Here is a 27,265-nt window from a genome sequence, read left to right on the forward strand (position 1 = left end):
ATTTCCCGACTGGATTTGTTGCACAAGTGGCATCCTATGACAGTTCCGCGCTGGAAATCACTGTACTCCTGAGAGCGGCCCATTCTTTCACACATTTTTGTAGAAACAATCTCCATGCCTAAGTGCTTGATTTTACACACCTGTGGCTGGGTCAAGTGATTAGGACACCTGATTCTCATCATTTGGATGTGTGGCCAAATACTTTTGGCAATATGTGGGCTCTGTACCGAGGATGTCGTTGTGGCTTGTGCAGCCCTTTGAGACACTTGTGATTTAGGGCTATATAAATAAACATTGATTGAATATAGTGTATATTGGGTTATGGGATCGGGTATGACATTCCATTTAAAGACCGCTCATTGTATTAATCTTTAAGGTATATGAAGAAATTAGTTTCTGTCAGGACTTGAGCTTTGGCGTGGTTTGTTTTCCCATGGTGCAAATGATTTGGACAGGACATGGCGTAAAGGTACATACATATTTAATTTTAACACTCAAAAAAAGAACAGACAAAAGGTGCTCACAGTGGAGGCACAATACTTAATGCAGGGAACAAAAACTTGGACTATGCATAACTATGAACATGGCAAAACAAAAGACACTAACTGTGGCATAAATAAACAAAACTTACTTGCGATGACGTGAACAGGGCAGCATGGACTACGAACATGAAACAGAGTGTCAGGAGTGTGTCAACAGTGATGTCGCCAGGCTGACTGCCTGGCAACTACAGGCTTAAATAGTGATAACATGATTAGTGAAATCAGGTGCGTGACTCAAAATGTGAAAACGTGAGACAGGTGCGTGACATGACGATGTGAACCAGGTGAAACTTATGGTTACTATGGTGACAAAGGGAGTGAAGACAAGAACTGAAAAGTGTCCAAAAACCAAGCAAAACATAACTAAACAAAACATGATCACAGACATGACAAGTTTCATGGATTCCAACAAAGTACAAACAGTTCCTAATAAAACAGAAGGATGTTAGCTGTGGACAGAGCAACTTACTACTGTATTCAGGTTTGGATATAGTGTTTGCGCTAAAGAAGACATTATTCTTAAGAATATAGATATGATTGTCAAGTTGTGTCTTATTTGTGACTAGTGGCTGTTTGTTTCATCCAGGTTATAGTCACACCCTCCAGCTCTCTCCAAACTCTTCAACAGTCCTGGCCATAGTTCCATCTGGCTTCGTCCGGTCGTTCATCTTTCTGCCGTCAAAGTTTCCGCAGAGACCGCCCACCTTTCGTTTGTATACACATGGTAGTGTTATTTCTGTGGGAATACAGTATCGTGTCATTTTCTGTAAAACAAGTCTTGGTTTCAAAACTAGGTCCTTTTGTTCCTATTACATTCTAAGGCTTGACACTTATGTCTACTCTATTATCTCAAGCTGCAATAAGCAATGATTGGTGTTTATGATTTTTCTTTAGGCCACCGCGCCATCACTTTTTAGGTAGAACTACAAACCCCGTTTCCATATGAGTTGGGAAATTGTGTTAGATGTAAATATAAACGGAATACAATGATGTGCAAATCATTTTCAACCCATATTCAGTTGAATATGCTACAAAGACAACATATTTAATGTTCAAATTGATAAACATTTTTTTTTTTTGCAAATAATCATTAACTTTAGAATTTGATGCCAGCAACACGTGACAAAGAAGTTGGGAAAGGTGGCAATAAATACTGATAAAGTTGAGGGATGCTCATCAAACACTTATTTGGAACATCCCACAGGTGAACAGGCTAATTGGGAACAGGTGGGTGCCATGATTGGGTATAAAAGTAGATTCCACGAAATGCTCACTCATTCACAAACAAGGATGGGGCGAGGGTCACCACTTTGTCAACAAATGCGTGAGAAAATTGTTGAACAGTTTAAGAAAAACCTTTCTCACCCAGCTATTGCAAGGAATTTAGGGATTTCACCATCTACGGTCCGTAATATCATCAAAGGGTTCAGAAAATCTGGAGAAATCACTGCACATAAGCAGCTAAGCCCGTGACCTTCGATCCCTCAGGCTGTACTGCATCAACAAGCTACATTAGTGTGTAAAGGATATCACCACATGGGCTCAGGAACACTCCAGAAACGCCGTTGGCTTCGCTGGGCCTGAGCTCATCTAAGATAGACTAATACAAAGTGGAAAAGTGTTCTGTGGTCTGACGAGTCCACATTTCAAATTGTTTTTGGAAACTGTGGACGTCGTGTCTTCCGGACCAAAGAGGAAAAGAACCATTCGTATTTTTATAGGCGCAAAGTTGAAAAGCCAGCATCTGTGATGGTATGGGGGTGTATTAGTGCCCAAGACTTGGGTAACTTACACATCTGTGAAGGCGCCATTAATGCTGAAAGGTACATAAAGGTTTTGGAGCAACATATGTTGCCATCCAAGCAACGTTACCATGGACGCCCCTGCTTATTTCAGCGAGACAATGCCAAGCCACGTGTTACATCAACGTGGCTTCATAGTAAAAGAGTGCAGGTACTAGACTGGCCTACCTGTAGTCCAGACCTGTCTCCCATTGAAAATGTGTGGCACAATATGAAGCCTAAAATACCACAACGGAGACCCCCGGACTGTTGAACAACTTAAGCTGTACATCAAGCAAGAATGGGAAAGAATTCCACCTGAGAAGCTTAAAAAATGTGTCTCCTCAGTTCCCAAACGTTTACTGAGTGTTGTTAAAAGGAAAGGCCATGGAACACAGTGGTGAACATGCCCTTTCCCAACTACTTTGTTCTTCTAAGTTAATTATTATTTGAAAAAAAAAAAAAAAGTTTATGAGTTTGAACATCAAATATCTTGTCTTTGTAGTGCATTCAATTGAATATGGGTTGAAAAGGATTTGCAAATCATTGTATTCCGTTTATATTTACATCTAGCACAATTTCCCAACTCATATGGAAACGGGGTTTGTAGAACCAAATGAAACATTTACACACATCATGCGATCAGGCCAAGAAAGAATCAGGTGCTACAATTGCTGGTAGATGGAAAACTATCCATCCGCGTTAGCTTAGTTTTCTAGTAGCACCAACAGCCCATCAAAGTGTTGGAGAAATGGGAATATCTTTGGATTTTTCATAAAGTTTGAAAGGTGACCGGACTCTAAGAGAAATATTACCTGCGTCATTACGGCCATCAAACTTTACTGTGAGACCAAAGTCAGTTTTGATATAAATGTGTGAGGAATGCTTCTGAATCTTCAGACCAAGTGTTGGCGAAACAGGAGTCTTAGTTTTTCGTCCATCCACCTGTAGGGAAGCAGAACCATTTGAAGAAATGATAATCAACAAAGTCAATAAAATGCCCAAGTTTTAATATCTGTGAAACTTACTAATAACTTCTGGCCCTTCTTGAACTGCACCGTATGGTTGTAGATTTCCACTTTGAGCCCCTGTAATCTGTGGCGTTCATCATGCTCATTGCTGTCATCGTCACCATCATTTCCATCATCTTCATCATCTTCCTCACTACTGCTGTCCTCATGTTCAGTAGGTGTATAGTTTCCCTCTATGTAGATGTCCGGGAGATTACTGGGCAACTTTTTGGTTTGGACAAGCACGTATGAGTGCTCGCCCTCAAAGTCATGCCTCATGTTATCAAAAGTTCTGTACTCTGGGTCTCCATTGATCAAACACCTATCAAAGCCTGTTGTGCAATATAAATGGAACTATTAAAGAGGTGATGGAAATACGAAAGGTATAGCTAGTTAAGACACAGTCGCATCTATAATACCTGTTTTCTGGCAGAAGTAATGTCCCTGTTCATTTTGGAGGCAAATGGCATTACCATCACACTCGTCTTCTTCATCGCAGTCAATCTCCCCGAGGCCATCTTGCCTCTGACATTGACATTTGTGGCTGCAGTGGCTGGTATACCACATTTGACCAAACTGAAACAAGATAAAGACGTCACAATAGCAGTGATAGTACCGTATTTTCCGCACTATAAGGCGCACCTAAAAACCACAAATTTTCTCAAAAGCTAACAGTGCGCCTTATAACCCGGTGCGCTTTATTACGATTCATTTTCATAAAGTTTCGATCTCGCAACTTCGGTAAACAGCCGCCATCTTTTTTCCCGGTAGAACAGGAAGCGCTTCTTCTTCTACGCAAGCAACCGCCAAGGAAAGCACCCGCCCCCATAGAACAGGAAGCGCTTCTTCTTCTACCCGCCCCCGGAAGAAGAAGAAAAAACGCGCGGATATCACCGTACGTTTCATTTCCTGTTTACATCTGTAAAGACCACAAAATGGCTCCTACTAAGCGATCCGGTTCATAAAAAGACGCAATCTCTCCATCCGCACACGGATTACTACCGTATTTCACAGCAACTGATATTCCTGTGAACCGCACTGTGGAACGGGAGCACGTACGGTGAATATTCGCACCACAGGGAATGAGAAGTCATCCTTCACTGTGGTTCTAGCTTGCCATGCTAACTTCCACCCATGGTGATATTCAAAAGGAAGACCTTGCCAAAAGAGACCTTTCCAGCCGGCGTCATCATAAAAGCTAACTCGAAGGGATGGATGGATGAAGAAAAGATGAGCGAGTGGTTAAGGGAAGTTTACGCGAAGAGGCCGGGTGGCTTTTTTCACACAGCTCCGAAGGCGAACACACCTTCACTAAGACGGGCAGACAGCGCCGGACGACATACGCCAACATTTGCCAGTGGATCGTAAATGCCTGGGCAGATATTTCGGTCACAACTGTGGTCCGAGCTTTCCGGAAGGCAGGATTCACAGAACAACAGCGACACTGACTCCCGATGACTTCGACGAGACGGAACCGGCCATTTTGGATACCACGCTTGCGCAACTTTTCAATTCGGACACCGAAGACGAAGAATTCGAAGGATTTACGAATGAAGAATAACTTCAGAAGGTGAGCGCTATGTTTATTTTGTGTGTTGTGACATTAACGTTCGAGCAACATTATGTTACTATTGCTCTACACCATTTTGAATTTTACTATGTTTGTGATTGCACATTTGCGTACATTTTGGGACAGAGTTGTTAGAACGCTGGTTTTCAATATATTATTAAAGTTTGACTGAACTATCTGACTGTTTTTTTGACATTCACTTTAGCGCAGCGTTTTTTTGACATTCACTTTAGCGCAGCGTAGGCGCGGCTTATAGTCCGGGGCGGCTTATTGGTGGACAAAATTATGAAATATGTAATTCATAGAAGGTGCGGCTAATAATCCGGTGCGCCTTATAGTGCGGAAAATACGGTAAACAAAGTTGTACGAAGTACAAAACCCAAAACCAGGGAAGTTGGCACGTTGTGTAAATGGTAAATAAAAAGAGAATACAATGATTTGCAAATCCTTTTCAACTTATATTCAATTGAATAGACTGCAAAGACAAGCTATTTAATGTTCCAACTGAGAAACTTCCTTTTTTTTTTTTTTTGCAAATAATCATTAACTTAGAATTTAATGTCAGCTACACATTGCAAAAAAGTTGTCATAGGGGCATTTTTACCACTGTGTTACATGGCCTTTCCTTTTAACAACACTCAGTAAATGTTTGGGAACTGAGGAGATCAATATTTGAAGCTTTTCAGGTGGAATTATTTCCCATTCTTGCTTGATGTACAGCAGGGGTGTCAAACTCAAATACAGAGTGGGCCAAAATTTAAAACTGAACAAAGCCGCGGGCCAAGGTTGAACACATTAACCTTTTTTAATAGGGACCCAAACAAGTTTTGCATTGAATATTGAACAAGCAAGGCTTATATAACTTTATAGTGACATGCAAAATCGAGTTTCAAATAATAATAATAATAATAATAAAAAAATATCAATGGCATATCAAATACAATTTAAATACAAATTGAATGCCTCTTTTCTATTTGCAGCCTCCTGAGGTGAATATCAACATTAACTTTTTCCACAGGCTAATGAATTTGAAAATAAAATAACAATGAATAAAACAACCATTCAGGACTTTAAACTGCTCAGTTTGCAACACACTGATCTAATCTGATGTGCCCAAGCCAGATACCTGCCATCTTTTCTTGGATGCTAGTACATTAATGTCGGGGCTGAGGCTTTGAGCTGAGGCAACCTTCATTATCGAACGAAGATGTTCATCAGTCATTATATCTCGTCCAGCCGGACCACAGTCTTGGGGGCGTGCCTTAAATGCACTGCTTTAACGTACTCTACGAGCTATCGTCACGTCCGCTTTTCATCCATTCTAACATCGTTCAGACCCAGTCACAAGAAATGTGCGGCTTCTGTATACACACACACGAGTGAATGCAACGCATACTTCATCAACAACGATACAGGTTACACTGAGGGTGCCAGTATAAAAAACTTTAACACTGTTAGAAATATACGCCACACTGTGAATCCACACCAAACAAAAATGACAAACACATTTCGGGATAACATCCGCACCGTAACACAACATAAACACAACAGAACAAATACCCAGAATCCTTTGCAGCACTAACTCTTCCGGGACGCTACAAAATACACCCCCGCTACCACCAAACCTCCCCCCCCCACACACACACACCTTGTGCGTTGCATTCGATTGTGTGTGCGTGCAGAAGCCGCACATGTTATGTGACTGGGCCAGCACTTGTTGGACTGGCTGAAAAGCAGACTTGACAATTTTCGGGAGGGGTGCTGAAGTTTGGAAGATTTCCGGGAGGGTTGGCAAGTATTAGAATTAGTGGTGAATGCAGTTTTACCGCGGCACCGCCACAATATATAATCGGCGGGCCAGCTTTTGTGTTAATTTGATATCGCCTCAAGGGCCAAGTGAAATTCCACTTTGGCCCGCGGGCCAGAGTTTGACACCCATGATGTACAGCTTAAGTTGTTCAAAAGTCCGGCGTCTCCCTTGTGGTTTTTTTAGGCTTCATATTGCGCCGCACATTTTCAATGGGAGACAGGTCTGGACTACAGGCAGGCCAGTCTAGTACCCGCACTCTTTTACTATGAAGCCACGCTGTTGTAACACGTGGCTTAGGAATAAGCAGGGGCGTCCATGATAAGGTTGCTTGGATGGCAACATATGTTGCTCCAAAACCTGTATGTACCTTTCAGCATTAATGGTGCCTACACAGATGTGTAAGTTACCCATGCCTTGGACACTAATACACCCCCATACCATCACAGATGCTGGCTTTTCAACTTTGCGCCTATAACAATCCGGATGGTTCTTTTCTTCTTTGTTTTGGAGGACACGACGTCCACAGTTTCCAAAAACAATTTGAAATGTGGACTCGTCAGACCACAGAACACATTTACACTTTGCATCAGTCCATCTTAGATGAGCTCGCAAAGCCAGCGGCGTTTCTGGGTGTTGTTGATAAATGGCTTTGGCTTTGCGTAGTAGAGTGTTAACTTGCACTTACAGATGTAGCGACCAACTGTAGTTACTGACAGTGGTTTTCTGAAGTGTTCCTGAGCCCATGTGGTGATATCCTTTACACACTGATGTCGCTTTTGATGCCGTACCGCCTGAGGGATCGAAGGTCCGTAATATCATCGCTACATGCAGTGATTTCTCCAGATTCTCTGAACCTTTTGATGATATTTACGGAGCGTAGATGGTGAAATCCCTAAATTCCTTGCAATAACTCATTGAAAAATGTTGTTCTTAAACTGTTCAAAAATTTGCTCATGCATTTGTTCACAAAGTGGTGACCCTCGCCCCATCCTTGTTTGTGAATGACTGAGCATTTCATGGAAGCTGCTTTTATACCCAATCAAGGCACCCACCTGTTCCCAATTAGCCTGTTCACCTGTGGGATGTTCCAAATAAGTGTTTGATGAGCATTCCTCAACTTTCTCAGTCTTTTTTGCCAATTTTTTGAAACATGTTGCAGGCATCGAATTCCAAATGAGCTAATATTTGCAAAAAATACAAAAGTTTTCCTGTTTGAACGTTAAGTATCTTGTCTTTGCAGTCTATTCAATTGAATATACGTTGAAAAGGATTTGCAAATTATTGTATTCTGATTTTATTTACCATTTACTCAACGTGACATCTTCACTGGTTTTGGGGTTTGTAATTTGGAATTGTCACGTACGCTGTATTTATTGCCATCTCTGTCCACACATCCGCATTGTTGGACCGGTACACAAACGCCCTGTCTGAGCACATAGCCGTCGTCACACACACATCCTGGCTCACAATCCTCTGTGTCATTACAGTGTGGTGGGCCAGTGACAAATCTGCAGGTTGGACCGCAGGCAGAGATACATGCCGTGTAATGACTATTCTGTAGACAGGAGGGCGCTGGAGAGGAAAACACAACATTAGCAGCAACAACAGGGACAAAACTTAAGAATGTTCTAAAACTTTCACAATAGATCCTTTCTATTCGAGGACTACATTGTTTAGTTTATGTGGCGTATGTTTCAGAGCATTGTTATAGTTTGTTAGACGTTATTGCTGCTATTTTTTTAATCCTATTCATGTAGCATTTGTTTGATGAAAGCATCTTAGGTGATAGGAGTAGGATACGTTGTTGTGAATCTGAACAGGAATTTCTTTCTTACTTGTGGTTGGAGGCTGTGGTCTAACAGTCGTTGCTGCTTGAGTTTCATTTGGATGTTGTGGATTAACGGTACTTGCGTATTGTGGTTCATTGGTTGTTGCAGTTGGAGGTTGAGGTGCATTACTAGTTGTTGGAGATTGTGTAACTGTTCCTGGTGGAGTTTCTGGTTTCACTGATGTTTGTAGGTTGCTTTCCGTTGTTGGAGATACTGGTGTAGCTGTGGTTTTAGGGTATGTAATTGGTGTTGTTATTTCTTCGGCTGTTGGTTGAGGTCTTGGTTCTTCTGTTTCTTCATCGACTTGGTGGTCAGTTGATGATGGGGTGGCTTTGACCGTGCTCTGAGGTCCGATTGTGACAGTAGCTGCAGGCGTTGTTGTTGTTGTTGAGGCATTTGGGTTTGAGGTCTTTGGTCTCATGGAAGTTGTTATATACCCATATATATGGTTGGGCATTACACCAATAATAATAATAAGGACACGGAAACGTCGGTTGCTCTGTAGCTTCACATTTACTATTCTCCAGGTCGACAACAACTCTGTATGATACAGGAAGTGACATCAAGAGCAGGAGGCATGACGGTAACTCAGCAGGGACAAAACTAGGACTGTTAATACACAACATCCCTCCCCTTTTACTTTTAAGGTTCCTTTAACAAAAATAAAATAACACAATCAAAGCCAACTTCAAAATACACGTTAGTCTCTTTTGTGAAATATAAACTGTTCAACGATAACTTTAAACAAATACAACACTTGCCTGAACTAGAGAATGAGGGTGGACTACCTCAATCCCAAACTGAACCCTGGGGATTATTCTGCCCCAATGACATGGGTCAGCGCCTGGACTACAATGACAGTCTATCTGGGGGTCGTCTTTCTCGCTGAGGGTAAACACGACCTCTAGGCACTTCGGACACTGTAGATGGTGTGGGTTCTGGTCTGGGTGAAGTGAAACCTGAGGCAGGTACTCGTGCAGGTTCCAGTGTGCCAGGAGCAGATCCAGGTGTACTTTGAACAGCAGCCGTGTCTGGGGTTTGAGGCTGCTCCAGGGAAGGACACAGCTCCGGAACAAAAGATGTCGGCTGGCGTGAGTCATCATGAAACCCAGAAGTGTGCAGCAGTTGGTCGAGGTGTCTTCTCCAGATGCGATGGTCACTGGTTTCTACAGTATATGAGACAGGACCTGTTTTGGAAACAATGGTCGCAGGCACCCACTTTATATCGTTGGTGTAGTTCCAAGCAAGAACCTGGTCTCCTACCATGAAGCTCCGCAATTTTGCATTTGCCCGTCTTGAGCCTTCTGTTGCTGGTGCACAACCTCTCTTGTCTTTAGAGGTTTCAGGAGATCTAGTTGAGTGCGGAGTTATCTCTTGAACATCGCTGAGGCAGGGGACACCTTCGTGGTAGCATGAGGGGCGTTTCGATATGCCAACAAGAAAGCATTGAGGCGCCTGTTAAGGGTTTGCGTGCTTGGAGAGGACTTCAGAGCTTTCTTCAGAGCCTGTACAAATTTTTCCGCAAGCCCATTTGTAGCCGTATGATAGGGCGCAGACTTGATGTGCTGAATACCATTCTCCTCCATAAACGCCTTAAATTCTTCTGACACCAGTTGTGGACCATTGTCGCTAACCAACTGCTGTGGCAGACCATTACGACTGAAAATGGATCTCAACTCTTCAATGGTTCTCTCTGACGAGGTGCTCTTCATGACTGCGACCTCAGGCCATTTGCTATGAGCATCAATTACAACTAAGAACATGTGGTTCTCCAGTGGTCCAGCAAAATCAACATGGACTCTTTGCCATGGTTCCTCAGGCCAGTCCCACGGATGCAAGGGAGCCAGCTGTGGGAGGTTTCTCAGTTTCTGGCAGGCAGAGCATGACTTGGCTTTTTCTTCTATAGCTGCATCCAGGCTTGGCCACCAGAAATAGCTGCGTGCCATTTCTTTCATTCGCACTACACCACAGTGCCCCGAGTGAAGCTCATCAAGCATTTTTGCTCTTAATGGTGGAGGAATAATGACACGATAGCCCCACAATAAGCATCCAGACTGGACTGAAAGCTAATTTCTCCTCATCAGATATGGCTTTAAGCTTTGGGTCATATCTCCTTTTCTGCCGCAAGCAATGATGTCCATAACTTCAGACAGGATTGGGTCATTGCGAGTGTGTCTCTTCACATGAGCTGAGGTCACTGGGGTAGCAGCCGCTTCCTTGAAGTAGAATATCTCAGCCTGGTTTGGCTCAATGTGTGTGACCGGCAGTGGAAGTCTTGACAGCCCATCAGCATTTCCGTGCTGATCTGCCTTCCTATATTTAATGTCGTACTGGTGGGCAGACAGTAAAAGAGCCCATCTTTGCATACGGCTGGCAGCAAGCGATGGAATGCCAGTATGGGAACCAAAAATGGAGGTGAGAGGCCGATGGTCAGTCAGTAGCGTGAATTTTCTGCCATAAAGGTACTGGTGAAATCTTTTCACACCAAACACTATAGATAGTGCCTCACGCTCAATTTGGGCGTAATTGCTTTCTGCTTTACTCAATGTCGTTGATGCAAAAGCGATGGGCCTTTCATCGCCCGATGGCATGATGTGTGACACTACTGCCCCCACACCATAAGGTGAGGCGTCACATGCCAGCTGAATTGGCAATGTGGGGTCAAAATGAGTGAGTACCTCAGATTGTGACAGCGTTGTCTTCACTTCCTTGAAAACTGTCTCACATTTATACGTCCACTTCCATTTCTTAGTTTTGTTCAGAAGTTCATGCAGAGGCTTCAATGCATTTGCAAGGTTAGGCACAAACTTTGCATAGTATGTTAGGAGGCCCAGGAACGACCTTAGCTGACTTACATTCTTCGGAGATGGAGCCTCTACAACAGCCTTCACTTTTGATGGTGCCTTGTGGAGTCCTGTGCTGTCGATTACATGCCCCAGGTATTCAACAGAAGGCTGGAAAAACTCACACTTATCCTTCCGAACTCTCAGGCCATATTCCTCCAATCTTTGCAGTGTGATGTCCAGATTCCTCAAGTGTGACTGCTCATCCGGTCCCGTGATGAGCAGATCATCGAGATAGCACTGGACCCCTGGTATCCCACTGAGAATCTGGTCCATGGCTCTTTGGAAAAGTGCTGGGGCAGAGGTAATTCCAAAAGGGACCCTGCAGTACTTATACAGGCCTTTGTGTGTCACTATAGTCAACAACTCTTGTGACTCTGAATCCACATGCATTTGTAGATAGGCCTGACATAAATCTATCTTACTAAACTTCTGGCCTCCAGCTAGGCCTGCAAAAAGCTCCTCAATAAGGGCAAGGGATACTTCTCAGCATGTAGGACAGGGTTCAATGTGACTTTAAAGTCACCACAGATCCGTGGAGTTCCATCCTTTTTCATGACTGGAACAATCGGTGTTGCCCATTCGCTTGTGCTCACTGGTTCCAGTACTCCACTCTTCACTAACCTGGCTAGTTCTGCCTCCACCTTCGGTTTTATGGCATATGGAACAGGTCTCGCTTTGAAAGCTTTTGGCACGCTTCCTGGTTTCACTGTCAGCTTAACTGTAATGTCTTTCATGCTGCCAAGTTCTCCATCAAAAACGGGGGAATGTGTCTTTAGAATCTCCTGTAGTGGCCCTGTGTCCCCATCCCTAACTAGGAACACTTCCTGCCAATTCAGCCTGAGCTTTTCCAGCCACCGGCGGCCAAGCAATGCTGGCCGTTTGCCTTGAATGATGTACAGTGGAAAAGTCTTTTTCTGTCCGTTGTGTTCCACTGTCACATCCCCAACTCCCAGCACTGGGACCGGTTCTCCTGTGTAGGTCCTTAACTTCAGCCGGGTTGGTTGTAGCACAAGGTGCTGCAGTTCCTCACTGTAAACAGCTTCTGATACCATCGATACGCGTGAACCAGTGGTCTACTTGCATTTGTATAGGATGGTTCTCCAACAGTGGTGTGACCCAATATCCATCATCACTGTCCCTGACAGATAAAACATGCACTGTGATCTCATCATCAGAGTCACAGTCACTCGGCTCATCCTGGTCACGTTCCACCATATTCACCTGTTTTCTCTTGTTCCGTTGGAAACCACTTTTCATGGTCTCAGTGTGCTGTTTGCTCGTCTGAGCCTTTTTCGCTTTACAGGCACGTTCGATGTGTCCTTTCTTCCCGCAGTTTCTACAGTCCAAGTCCTTACACCAACACTCTGATGACTGATGTCCCGGCCTCCCACAGCGGTAGCATGGATTGCCAGCTGTCGCCTTGTTTTGTGGCTCCAAAGACAATTTATTAACTTGAACAGAGGCACTTAACTGCTGTGTTTCATGGGCAGCCATCTCCATTGATGTACTTATATGCACAGTCTTTTCCAGGGTTAGATCAGCCTCCGTAAGCAGTCGTTTCTGGATGGCCTCACTGCGTAGACCACACACCAGTCTGTCACGTATGGTGTCATTGAGTGAAAGTCCAAATTCACAATGTTCAGACAACCGTTTCAATACAGCTATGAACTGTGAGACAGATTCACCCTCCTCTTGGTTCCTTTTATGGAATCTGAATCTCTCTGCAATTAGCAGTGGCTTAGGAGAGTAGTGATCCCCCAATATTGTCACTATTTCCCTATAGGATTTGTCTCCTGGCTTGTCAGGCTGGAGTAGACTGCGCAATAGGGTGAATGTTTTACCTCCTATAACACTCAAAAATGTTGGCACCAAAACATCATCTTCAATTTTGTTAGCCAGTACAAAATACTCAAACCTCTCAGTGTATGAACTCCACTGTTCTGTGTCCTCCTCAAAAGGTCCAATATGTCCAATCAGTGCAGCCATGTTCAAAAAAATGTCCCCAATATATTCCTCTGCTTCGGAAATTGGATGTATGTCAATGTCTTTTCTTGTCTTCTCTAAGTGTCCTTTACCACGGAAATGTGCCTTTCTCTTGCAATAGAGCTGTGCTCTGTAACATGCTGGTCATCCACTCTCCGGCAAGTAGACAGCACCCCCGCCTGTATCCTGCGGTTGCTCGTTAATGCTCGTCAAAAAAAAAAAACACACGGACGGCAAAGGTAAACAATAAACACACAATGTGAGGACGCACCACCTCGTCGCCAATTGTTATATACCCATATATATGGTTGGGCATTACACCAATAATAATAATAAGGACACGGAAACGTCGGTTGCTCTGTAGCTTCTCATTTACTATTCTCCAGGTCAACAACAACTCTGTATGATACAGGAAGTGACATCAAGAGCAGGAGGCATGACGGTAACTCAGCATGGACAAAATTAGGACTGTTAATACACAACAGTAGTCTGTGTATTGGCGCCAGTTGGGTCTGTTGTTGTTGTAGAGTTTGTATTTTGTGGCTGTGTAACGTTTGAGATGATTTCTGTAATCGAATCAGTTGAGGGTCGGCTTAGTCAGGTCTGCAAAATACATCAGTCCTAATTAGAAACACTGGTTATTATAGTAGTAGTACGTCAGTTAAAGTATTTGATTACCTGCACAGCGTCCGCGATAAAGTGATACATCATCTACGGCCACATCTGACTGATCATTGGAGCCTCGTCGTCCCTCGAAAATGATCTGTTATAATAGGAGATATTACAATGTGTTCCTAATATTTTAGATTCTGATTCACATTTCGACAGTCACATCAAATCAGTAACAAAATCGGCCTACTATCCCCTCAAAAATGTAACAAGACTCATGTCAGCTCAAGACTTAGAAAAACTGGTACACGCCTTTATTACCAGTAGGCTAGACTATTGTAATGGTCTCCTTGCAGGTCTTCCCAAAAAAACTGTCAGGCAGCTACAGCTTGTTCAGAACGCTGCTGCTAGAGTTCTAACAAAGACCAAAAAATGTGACCACATTACACAAATTCTTAAATCCTTACATTGGCTCTTGTACATCAGAGAATTGATTTCAAAATCCTCCTGCTCACATATAAATCACTACATGGTCTAGGGCCGAAGTATATCACTGATATGCTCCCACTATATAAGCCCTCTAGATCACTACGATCTTCTGAGACCAAACTGTTAGCGGTTCCCAGAGTAAACTCAAATCAAGGGAGAGCATCATTCAGTCACTATGCAACAAATAGCTGGAATAAACTTCCTGAAGATGTCAGACTTTTCCAAACTCTGACTACTTTTAAACTAGACTGAAAACTTTTATGTTCACCTTAGCTCTCAGCTAAATCTTTTAATCTTTTAACTTTTAACGTCCGCACTGTTTTTATTTTTATTGTCTGCATTGTAATTTTGCTTTTATTTTCTTTCATTTCACTTTGTTGTGTGTGAAGCACTTTGAGTCTGCCTTGTGTATGAAAAGTGCTATACAAATAAAGTTACCTTGCCTTGCCTTGCCTAATATGTGGTTAAACATTTGACTGAGATTTTCCTTACCTGAAAAGGTCCGGCTGTGGTGAAGTCAACCTGGGCCAGATGCCACACATTTCCTTGATCGTTCCTCATCCACAGAATGGCATCAGCTTTGTTCCCCTGCAGCAAATACACATGGAGGCCCATAGTATGGGCTGAGCCGTACATATGGTACCAAAACTGCAGACAATGAGGACCGGTGGCAGAACATTCAGAACTGATCAGACGAGCCGTGTCTCCATATGATGCGCTGTTTGCCTCAACGTAAAGATAGTGACCATCTGTGTTATAGTAGAAGAGTTGAAATAGTTAGCTCATCAGATCAGTATTAAAATTAGTATTAACATTTCTAAATTAAAAACATTAGTAGTAGCACAGAACATTTTTTGTAGCACAGAAAACATTTAGTAGCAATATGAAATGTCTCAAATATCACAATTTCATTATTGACACTGAACGTACACATGTGCACACATACATATAAACACAATGCCATCATAAGATGCAACACCCAATTAAAGACAGAGAACATCCCTAAACTGTGCTAGCACTGTCGCTGGGCAAATTGGATTTAAACTTATATCCCAATAAAGTTTGGCCCATGAATAGAAATATTTCTTGACGTAACTAAATATCTCCACCTTGCCTTGATTTTACATTTTGGGACTGGTGGGGATCCCAAATACATACAAACAGGTACCAACAAGTAAGAACAGTAGTTTTTTTTAATATAGGATCTCAACTTAAGAGGTGTTCTGAGATAAGAAAAAAGAAAAAGCCTTGCAAGTAATATAAAAAAAAAGGCAAATATAATCTCCAATCTTCTTTTAAAAAACTTGTAGCTATGCTCAATTCTTCAGCTAACGAAAACATAAAAGAACAAATTGTGAAAAAATAATTGACCTTTAACAATGTTTTTATAGGTCAACATTATTATAGGACATACACACAACAATTTTAGCCAGGATCACCAACCTGCCAACTGCTCTGTGATGCAGTGTGACAGGCTGTGTTCTGTACATTACTGTTAAAGAGTCATTGATTATACAAACCCTGTTTCCATATGAGTTGGGAAATTGTGTTGGATGTAAATATAAACGGAATACAATGATTTGCAAATTTAGAATTTGATGCCAGCAACACGTGACAAAGAAGTTGGGAAAGGTGGCAATAAATACTGATAAAGTTGAGGAATGCTCATCAAACACTTATTTGGAAAATCCCACAGGTGAACAGGCAAATTGGGAACAGGTGGGTGCCATGATTGGGTATAAAAGTAGATTCCATGAAATGCTCAGTCATTCACAAACAAGGATGGGGCGAGGGTCACCACTTTGTCAACAAATGCATGAGAAAATTGTTGAACAGTTTAAGAAAAACCTTTCTCAACCAGCTATTGCAAGGGATTTAGGTATTTCACCATCTACGGTCCGTAATATCATCAAAGGGTTCAGAGAATCTGGAGAAATCACTGCACGTAAGCAGCTAAGCCTGTGACCTTCGATCCCTCAGGCTGTACTGCATCAACAAGCGACATCAGTGTGTAAAGGATATCACAACATGGGCTCAGGAACACTTCAGAAACCCACTGTCAGTAACTACAGTTGGTCGCTACATCTGGAAGTGCAAGTTAAAACTCTCCTATAAAAGGCGAAAACCGTTTATCAACAACACTCAGAAACGCCGTCGGCTTCGCTGGGCCTGAGCTCATCTAAGATGGACTGATACAAAGTGGAAAAGTGTTCTGTGGTGTGATGAGTCCACATTTCAAATTGTTTTTGGAAACTGTGGTCCTTGTGTCCTCCGGACCAAAGAGGAAAATAACCATCTGGATTGTTATAGGTGCAAAGTTGAAAAGCCAGCATCTGTGATGGTATAGGGGTGTATTAGTGCCCAAGACATGGGTAACTTACACATCTGTGAAGGCGCCATTAATGCTGAAAGGTACATACAGGTTTTGGAGCAACATATGATGCCATCCAAGCAACGTTACCATGGACGCCCCTGCTTATTTCAGCAAGACAATGCCAAGCCACGTGTTACATCAACGTGGCTTCATAGTAAAAGAGTGCGGGTACTAGACTGGCCTGCCTGTAGTCCAGACCTGTCTCCCATTGAAAATGTGTGGCGCATTATGAAGCCTAAAATACCACAACGGAGACCCCCGGACTGTTGAACAACTTAAGCTGTACATCAAGCAAGAATGGGAAAGAATTCCACCTGAGAAGCTTAAAAAATGTGTTTCCTCAGTTCCCAAACGTTTACTGAGTGTTGTTAAAAGGAAAGGCCATGTAACACAGTGGTGAACATGCCCTTTCCCAACTACTTTGGCACGTGTTGCAGCCATGAAATTCTAAGTTAATTATTTCTTGCTAAAAAGAAATAAAGTTTATGAGTTTGAACATCAAATATCTTGTCTTTGTAGTGCATTCAATTGAATATGGGTTGAAAAGGATTTGCAAATCATTGTATTCCGTTTATATTTACATCTAACACAATTTCCCAACTCATATGGAAACGGGGTTTGTAGTTACTTGTTACTTTACCAAAAAAGTAATTGAATTATTAACAGAAATACCATTTAATAAATGTAATTAATAAGTAGCATATTGTAATGAATGTGTTACTGAAAAAAAAACTTAAAATATCTGGCATAATGATAAGTTTCATGTGAGAGCAGTGTGTGCGTCTGTGTGTGTGTGTGTGTGTGTGTGTGTGCCTTTAAAAGCCTGTTGCCTAGTGACATGTGACGTCAGCGAGTCCAGCTCAGTCTGAGTCTCACAAGCATTTTAGCTTGAGCTATTTTTATTGGCTTAACAGGCTAGCAGCGACAGTTTGTCGTCTCAGACGGCAGCTCTTTTGAATCTTTCACTGGTTTGTGTTACCTCTGCTTAATAAATAGATTGTGTTTCCATGGCTGTACGATCTTGTCAACAAACATGGTATTGTTTTAATGGCAAGTTTTTCACTTCAATCATTTATATGTTGTTCAATATTCCTCCCGACCCTTGTAGTTACGAACGCGCAGTGCGGTTTATGTTAAGTTTTAAGGTGGTGTAAACTTTGTTGTCTTTTACTGACCAGTTCCTCCAACTAAGACCTTTTTTATTCCGTGTTGGAAGACTGAGTGTGTGATCTAGGGCAGTGTTGTTCAACCTTTTTTGAGCCAAGGCACATTTTTTTAATTAAAAAAATGCAGAGGCACACCACCAGCAGAAATCATTAAAAAATGAAACTCAGCAGCCGATATTGACAATAAAAAGTCGTTGTCGCGATTGTTGGATATGACTTTAAACCATAACCAAGCATGCATCAATACAGCTCTTGTCTCAAAGTAGGTGTACTGTCACCACCTGTCACATCACACCCTGACTTATTTGGAGGTTTTTGACGTTTTCCTGTGTGCAGTGTTTTAGTTCTTGTCATGCGCTCCTATTTTGGTGGCTTTTTCTCTTTTTTTGGTCTTTTCCTGTAGCAGTTTCATGTCTTTCTTGACCGCTATTCCCCACACCTGCTTTGTTTTAGCAATCAAGACTATTTCAGTTGTTTTTATCCTTCTTTGTGGGGACATTGTTGATTGTCAAGTCACGTTCGGATGTACTTTGTGGACGCCGTCTTTGCTCCGCAGTAAGTCTTTGCTGTCGTCCAGCATTCCGTTTTTGTTTACTTTGTAGCCAGTTCAGTTTTAGTTTCGTTCTGCATAGCCTTCCCTAAGCTTCAATGCCTTTTCTTAGGGACACTCACCTTTTGTTTATTTTTAGTTTAAGCATTAGATACCTTTTTACCTGCACGCTTCCTCCCGCTGTTTCCGACATCTACAAAGCAATTAGCTACCGGCTGCCACCTACTGATATGGAAGAGTATAACGTGGTAAGTCTGCCGATCTCCAGACAGTACAGACACTCAAAAACGGCACATTATTTGCGGATTATAATTACTGGTTTGCAAAAAATATTTTCAACCCAAATAGGTGAAATTAGTTAATCTCCCACGGCACACCAGACTGTATCTCTCGGCACACTAGTGTGCCGCGGCACAGTGGTTGAAAAACACTGATCTAGGGGCTCCAACCCCAATCCCTCTTGTGCATGGCGCAGGAGGGAGGGACACACACAGCAATCAGTGCGCACAGCATGATCAATGACTAGGGATGTCCGATAATGGCTTTTTGCCGATATCCGATATTCCGATTTTGTCCAACTCTTTGATTACAGATACCGATATCAAACGATACCGATATCAACCGATAACGATATATACAGTCGTGGTATTAACACATTATTATGCCTAATTTGGACAACCAGGTATGGTGAAGATAAGGTCCTTTTTTTAAAATTAATAAAATAAAATAAGATAAATTAATTAAAAACATTTTCTTGAATAAAAAAGAAAGTAAAACAATATAAAAACAGTTACATAGAAACTAGTAATTAATGAAAATGAGTAAAATTAACTTAAAGGTTAATACTATTAGTGGACCAGCAGCACGCACAATCATGTGTGCTTACGGACTGTATCCCTTGCAGACTGTATTGATATATATTGATATATAATGTAGGAACCAGAATATTAATAATAGAAAGAAACAACCCTTTTGTGTGAATGAGTGTAATTGGGGGAGGGAGGTTTTTTGGGTTGGTGCACTAATTGTAAGTGTATCTTGTGTTTTTTATATTGATTTAAATAAATAAAAAAATAAAATAAAAAACGATACCGATAATTAAAAAAACGATACCGATATTTTCCGATATTACATTTTAAAGCATTTATCGGCCGATAATATCGACGCTTCGGCAACAATCACTTGTCCAATTGGTTAGGATTATGGTTTAAGTTTATTTCAAACATGCTACACAGATAGGCGAACCTTTTACTTTATTTTGATCAAATTTGGAGGGATTTATTTTAAGAGCAAAATGCCAAACACACGGTCAACATCAGTATTTGCACATGTGCTACTTCTTTTTTTTTCAATACTCACACAACCCATCTTTCGTCGCAAATGCGCATAAAATGCTCACACCGCAGAGCCCTCCATATGGGGCGGGTTTCATTTTTAGTAAAAGCGGCATGATGCATTTTAACAGAAACATGCAACCCCGCTTAAGAAACAAACTCTTTTACACCTCACAGTCTGACTTCATAGAATACAACAAGCAAACCACGTGAAAACAAGGAAGTTAGGAACTTAAAGGTGTGTCTGAGTCACACTCATAGACTACTGTCCTTTTGTAATTGTATAATTGCCGTGGCTAAATATATTCTTTTTGAGTGTGTGACAAGGCTCATGACATACATCCTGTGGTGTGATCTGAAGAGGGCCCCGTCATAACTGTAGAAGTTGGGCCTCTGTGCCTTGTCCAGTCAAACACATCAGCAAGTATTTGACTCCATTGGCAGAGATTTTCTTCAAAGTTACAGTTCAGCTGACACACTGGAAAGTCAGAAATTCTAGTTACAGTTACAGTTATCAAACAAAAAACATGTAGAAAGTGTGTGGAGGGTAGAGAGGCTCTTCGTACTGCACAAGTACTCTACCTGAGTTGGAAGGTGTGTTTTGTGCAGCTTCAATAACATGTTCGTGTATAGTCAAATCAGTTGTTTTGATGAGCAGAGGTAATGTCATATTTGTTTCGGGTGGTCTCGCTGTCACATCGGTTTGATCAGTCACATTTACTGCAGGACGCTCTGTAACTGCAGGAACCGTGGCATTCACATCCGGTTCGGGTTGGTGTGTGTTCACTTCACTCAGCTCTAAGAATAAAGATTTGAATTGTAAGCTTTTGACTAAACAACAGATGCGTATTTGATACAGTCGCGATCAAAAGCTTACATACACTTGTAAAGAACATAATGTCATGGCTGTCTTGAGTGTACAATAATTTCTACAACTCTTATTTTTTTGTGATAGAGTGATTGGAGCACATACTTGTTGGTAAAAAAAAAAAAACATTAATGAAGTTTGGTTCTTTTATGAGGGCAGCACGGTGGGAGAGGGGTTAGTGCGTCTGCCTCACAATGGGAAGGTGCTGAGTAGTCTGGGGTTCAATCCCAGGCTCGGGATCTTTCTGTGTGGAGTTTGCATGTTCTCCCCGTGACTGCGTGGGTTCCCTCCGAGTACTCCGGCTTCCTCCCACCTCCAAAGACATGCACCTGGGGATAAGTTGATTGGCAACACTAAATTGGCCCTAGTGTGTGAATGTGAGTGTGAATGTTGTCTGTCTATCTGTGTTGACCCTGTGATGAGGTGGCGACTTGTCCAGGGTGTACCCCGCCTTCCACCCGATTGTAGCTGAGATAGGCTCCAGCGCCCCCCGCGACCCCGAAGGGAATAAGCGGTAGAAAATGAATGGATGGGGTTCTTTTATGAATTTATTATGGGTTTACTGGAAATGTGAGCAAATCTGCTGGGTCAAAAGTATACATACAGCAATGTTAATATTTGGTTACATGTCCCTTGGCAAGTTTCACTGCAATAAGGTGCTTGTGGTAGCCATCCACAAGCTTTTGGCAAGCTTCTGGTTGAATTTTTGACCACTCCTCTTGACAAAATTGGTGCAGTTCAGCTAAATGTGTTGTTTTCTGACATAGACTTGTTTCTTCAGCATTGTCTACACGTTTACGTCAGGATATTGGGTAGGCCATTCTAAAACCTTAATTCTAGCCTGATTTAGCCATTCCTTTACCACTTTTGACGTGTGTTTGGGGTCATTGTCCTGTTGAAACGCCCAACTGCGCCCAAGACCCAACCTCCGGGCTGATGATTTTAGGTTGTCCTGAATAATTTGGAGGTAATCCTCTTTTTTATTGTCCAATTTACTCTCTGTAAGGCACCAGTTCCATTGGCAGCAAAACAGGCCCAGAGCATAATACTACCACCACCATGCTTGATGGTAGGTTTGTTGTTTCTGGGATTAAAGGCCTCACCTTTTCTCCTCCAAATGTATTGCTGAGTATTGTGACCAAACAGCTCAATTTTTGTTTCATCTGACATCACATGGACAAAGATAAGACCTTCTGGATGAAAGTTCTGTGTAGCTTGCCAGAAGCTTATGGATGGCTACCAAAAGTGCACTATTGCAGTGAAACTTGCCAAGGGAAATGTAATCAAATATTAACATTGCTGTATGTATACTTTTGACACAGCAGATTTAGTCACATTTTTAGTAGACCCATAATAAATTCATAAAAGAACAAAACTTCATGAATGTTTTTTGTGACCAACAAGTATGTGCTCCAATCACTCTATCACAAAAATAATTATTGGAAACTCAAGACAGCCATGACATTTTGTTCTTTACAAGTGTATATAAACTTTTGATCACAACTGTATGTATATTTCAGTATGTATGCATCTGCCACACCTGAACATTGGCCAGGGTATAGTGCTACGTCGTCTATGGCGACATCCGATTCGTCATTGGAGCCCCTACGCCCCTCAAAGATGATCTTAAGAAAGGCAAAACGACAGGTTGCTTCTTAGCTGCAAGAGTTTTACTTCTTTATGTGTAACCCTACTGACTGGGAATGTCGTATGTTTGATGAAAATGACTACCTGGAAAGATCTTGTGACGGTCAGGTCCACCTGAGCCAAGTGCCACATATTTCCTTGATCATTCCTCTTCCTCCAGATAGCATCAGCTTTGTTCCCTTGCAGCAAATACACATGGAGGCCCATTGTGTCGGCAGAGCCGTACATATGGTACCAGAACTGCAGACACTGAGGACCGGTGGCAAAACATTCAGAACTGATCAGACGAGCCGTGTCTCCATGTGATACACGGCTGGCCTCAATGTAGATGTAGTGACCATCTAGATGGGAGAAATAATCACACTTGTAACCTGGGTTCTCTATGCCATTATCTGCAATTAAAATGTTTTTTTTATCGTTCATGTAATGTTTTGTTATACCACCAGTGTGGTCAGCGGAGGGCCCAGTCATCAAGGTAGGGGTGGAGCCGCTTTGCCATGCCCAGTCAAATGCATCCGTCCTCATCTGGTTCCAGCTGCAAAGATTGCTGTCGAAGCTACAGTTCAAACTGCAAGCTACAAGAGAAACAAAACATATGCAATTTGACATTGAAACATCCACTTTTTAAAACGCGGAACCAACTGACGGATAAAGTAGCTTTCTTTCTGCGGACCTGAAGCTGAGGGAAGTACTTCTGCAGTCGAGGAAGGTTCATTTTCTCTTCCCAGGCTACCTAAACAGTTTATTGACATTGTTTTACACACAAACATCATAACATCGATTTAATGTGAAATGTTCTGGACATTACTTGAGCAAGCACCAACGTGGATAGAAATGTCATCAATGGCCACATCTGACAGAGCATCAGAGCCTCGAATTCCCTCCACAATGATCTGACACGGTCAATAGGAACATAAGCAAAAGGAAATTACAGTTGCGGTCAAAAGTTTACATACACTTGTAAAGAACATAATGTCATGGCTGTCTTAAGTTTCCAATAATTTCTCCATCTCTTATTTTTTGTGATAGAGTGATTGGAGCACATACTTGTTAGTCACAAAAAACATTCATGAAGTTTGGTTCTTTTATGAATTTATTATGGGTCTACTGGAAATGTGAGCAAATCTGCTGGGTCAAAAGTATACATACAGCAATGTTAATATTTTGTTACATGTCCCTTGGCAAGTTTCACTGCAATAAAGCGCTTTTGGTAGCCATCCACAAGCTTCTGGCAAGCTTATGGTTGAATTTTTGAACACTCCTCTTGACAAAATTGGTGCAGTTCAGCTAAATTTGTTGGTTTTCTGACATGTACTTGTTTCTTCAGTATTGTCCACACGTTTAAGTCAGGACTTTGGGAAGGCCATTCTGAAACCTTAATTCTAGCCTGATTTAGCCTACCACTTTTGACGTGTGTTTGGCATCATTGTCCTGTTGGAACACCCAACTGCGCCCAGGACCCAACCTCCGGGCTGATGATTTTAGGTTGTCCTGAATAATTTGGAGGTAATCCTCCTTTTTCATTGTCCCATTTACTCTCTGTAAAGCACCAGTTCCATTGGCAGAAAAACAGGCCCAGAGCATAATACTACCACCACCATGCTTGACTGTAGGCTTGGTGTTCCTGGGATTAAAGGCCTCACCTTTTCTCCTCCAAACATATTGCTGGGTATTGTGGCCAAACAGCTCAATTTTTGTTTAATCTGACCACAGAACTTTCCTCCAGAAGGTCTTATCTTTGTCCATGTGATGTCAGATGAAACAAAAATTATAAGTTATAATTATAAGGTTTTAGAATGGCCTTCCTAATGTCCTGACTGTGGACGCGTGGACAATGCTGAAAAAACAAGTCCATGTCAGAAAACCAACACATTTAGCTGAACTGCACCAATTTTGTCAAGAGGAGTGGTAAAAAATTCAAGCAGAAGCTTGCCAGAAGCTTGTGGATGGCTACCAGAAGCGCCTTATTGCAGTGAAACTTGCCAAGGGACATGTAACCAAATATTAGCATTGCTGTATGTATACTTTTGACCCAGCAGATTTGCTCACATTTTCAGTAGACCCATAATAAATTTATAAAAGTACCAAACTTCATGAATGTTTTTTGTGACCAACAAGTATGTGCTCCAATCACACTACCACAAAAAAATAAGAGTTGTAGAAATTATTGGAAACTCAAGACAGCCATGACATTATGTTCTTTACAAGTGTATGTAAACTTTTGATCGCGACTGTAACTGCCTGGCAACCTGTATGCCAAAACATTGTTCAAGCCTTACCTGAAAAGGGCTGGAGACATTGATATCAATGTTTCCTGGCTGCCATTCCTGTCCCTGGTTGTTCCTCATAGACCAAATCTTTGCAGCATAATTTCCTCGGAGCACATACATATTGAGGGCCATGGCTGTGGCAGAACCGTGCATATGGTACCAGAAGTTGAGGCAGACTGGACCGTTGTAATAGCACTCAGAGCTCAACAGACGGGCTGAGTCTCCATGGGTCACACTGTCACCCTCAATGTACATATAGAAGCCCGCTAGAAGGACAGTTGTAGAGGAGTGTTCAGAATGTAAGTTTCAAATCACATGGTCCACGGTGTTGATATTTGGATTTTACCCCCAGTGGTGTGGTCATGGTTTGGCCCGCTTCCGTTTGTTGGAGTGGCGCCTGAATATCTTGTCCAATCAAAGGAGTCCTGTATGATCTGCTGCCACCCACACAGATTCTTCTCAAAGTCGCAGTTTATGGGACACACTATGGTTTTGAAAAAGTGTTGTGTAATGAATCAACCATCGAATGATCAATTACAAAATGTATGAGTGGCTATCAACTTGGGATGTGATCTCAAGTATCATAACTGGAGAACAAGACCAAGTCCCAGGACACAAGAGGACTTTTGATCACGACTGTACCTGGATCTCTTTCCCACGCTGGTAATGCAACAGGTGACATGTCATCTTCTGCCCTGAAATGGGAAATAATATTGAATTAGTGTACTCCCCTGCAAGAAAACATGTCATCTTAGATAAAAATGACAAGTGTGAGTTCTTACCTGCACCGAGTGCCAGTCTGAGTTAGGAAGAGTAGAGTCGCCGTGGCCAACAATCCCCGGTGGAAGTGTCCAAGCATGGCTGGTCCCTCAACGCCCGATATTCTCTTACTAATGCTTCACAATGACTATTGATGAGCCACTTTTACAGCACACTTTCATAAATGTGACCTTTTAACTGCCAGCGCAAGACCTTGTCACTCTGGGAACAAAGCGCGGGGCATTTATAGCCCAGTGCTGACCCAGGTAAGCACAGCAGGGGGCGGAGCCTCCAGGTGAAAGGAAGCTTTTTCTCTGACGACACTTACAGGAAGCAGTCGTAGATAAGGTCAACGTTTTAGTGTTGTTAGGTCATAAAACAAACATGCTTAGGAGATACAGTGCAATTATCAGAAACATACACTGGAGGTTTCTTTTTAAGCACAGCAGATATTTTACCTGATGGATAATCTTTGGCAGAAACATTTTTTTTTTACTTGTTGAATGCTCTCTTCTAGGGTTGTCCTGGCGCCAATATTTTGGTACCGATACTTTTCTAAATAAAGTGGACCACAAAAAAATGGCATTATTGTCTTTATTTGAACAAAAAATCTTAGGGTAGATTAAACATATGTTTTTTATTGTAATTTAGTCCTTAAATAAAATAGTGAACATACTAGACAACTTGTCTTTTAGTAGTAAGTAAACAAACAAAGAGTCATAATTAGTCTGCTGACGTATGCAGTAACATATTGTGTCATTTATCATTCTATTATGTTGTCAAAATCATGAGGGACGAGCTGTAAACAATTATTATTAATCTACTTGTTTATTTACTGTTAATATCTGCTTATTTTCTGTTTTAACATGTTCTATCTACACTTCTGTTAACATGTGATAATCACTTATTCTTCTCTTCTTTGATACTTTACATTAGTTTTGGATGATACCACAAATTTGGGTATCGATCCGATAACAAGTACCGGTAGTTACAGGATCATACATTGGTCATATTCAAAGTCCTCATGTGTCCAGGGACGTATTTACTGAGTTTATAAACATAATATGAAAAAAAAATAAATAAATAAATGTTGTGATGCTAAAAAATATCAATGTAATCATAGTAGTATCGACTAGATACACTCATTACAGTGGATGTCAGGTATAGACCCACCCACGGCGTTTGTTTACATTCAGGCACGCTAACTTTTTTTAGCGGTGACGCCGGTGAACTATAGTATCCTCCTACGGTGTGTAGTGAAGTGTCATGTCTGTGTAATCATGTTTTGTTTTAGTCATGTTTTGTTTAGTTATTGGACTCTTTAGTTTCTGGCTTTTCACTCCCTTGTCTTGTTTCCATGATTACCCATTAGTTTCACCTGTTCCACGTTTGGACTCATTGTGCACTCTTGTTTGTCACCATAGCAACCCATTAGTTTTCACCTGTCACGTCACGCACCTGTTTCACGTTTTGAGTCACGCACCTGTTTTCGTTAATTATGTCGGTAGTATTTAAGTTCATTGTTTTCAGTTTGTCTTTCTGGTGACATCCCACATTTATGCTCTGCACATTTCTGACACTTTTTTCATGTCCATCGTTCACGCTGCTCCTTTTGTCCATGCCAAGTAAGTTTTGTTTATTAATGCCACAGTTAGTGTTTTTTTGTTGTTCATAGTTTCTGCCTTTGTGCAAGTATTTGTTTTCATAGCCAAGTTGTTTCTCCGCCACTGTGCGCGCTTTTCGTTTCTTTGAGTGTTATAAATAAATATGTATTTACCTTCACGCCATGACCAGTCCAGCTTTACTTGCATCTCGGGAAAACAAACAC

General features: G+C 41.8%; 1 protein-coding gene across 1 annotated transcript; it reads right to left on the bottom strand.

Moving 5' to 3' along the window:
• Positions 1 to 513: 513 nt before the first annotated feature.
• LOC133618378 (uncharacterized) lies at positions 514 to 25,642 on the bottom strand. The gene is made up of 21 exons (XM_072915252.1): positions 25,461 to 25,642; positions 25,321 to 25,373; positions 25,025 to 25,162; positions 24,688 to 24,944; positions 23,217 to 23,301; positions 23,082 to 23,141; positions 22,849 to 22,983; positions 22,493 to 22,749; positions 22,302 to 22,386; positions 20,476 to 20,691; positions 20,234 to 20,371; positions 14,962 to 15,218; positions 14,050 to 14,134; positions 9,943 to 10,502; positions 9,396 to 9,708; positions 8,549 to 8,908; positions 8,077 to 8,285; positions 3,753 to 3,909; positions 3,352 to 3,665; positions 3,139 to 3,268; positions 514 to 1,278 (listed from the first exon to the last, which is right to left on the bottom strand). The coding sequence occupies exons 1-21, from the start codon at positions 25,535 to 25,537 to the stop codon at positions 1,136 to 1,138; spliced, it is 4,029 nt and encodes a 1,342-aa protein (XP_072771353.1). The 5' UTR covers positions 25,538 to 25,642; the 3' UTR covers positions 514 to 1,135.
• Between the last annotated feature and the right edge of the window lie 1,623 nt (positions 25,643 to 27,265).

The sequence above is a fragment of the Nerophis lumbriciformis genome, linkage group LG19 (assembly GCF_033978685.3).
Source record: "Nerophis lumbriciformis linkage group LG19, RoL_Nlum_v2.1, whole genome shotgun sequence".
Lineage (NCBI taxonomy): Eukaryota > Metazoa > Chordata > Actinopteri > Syngnathiformes > Syngnathidae > Nerophis > Nerophis lumbriciformis.

Bases quoted from the DNA above. Each gene is read 5' to 3' on its own strand.
- LOC133618378 (XM_072915252.1), bottom strand. From the start codon at position 25,537: ATGCTTGGACACTTCCACCGGGGATTGTTGGCCACGGCGACTCTACTC. The intron at 23,302-24,687 runs GTAAGGCTTGAA...TGACCGTGTCAG, and splicing joins ATGTCTCCAGCCCTTTTCAG to ATCATTGTGGAGGGAATTCG. The intron at 8,286-8,548 runs GTAAGAAAGAAA...TTTCCTCTCCAG, and splicing joins ACCACAGCCTCCAACCACAA to CGCCCTCCTGTCTACAGAAT.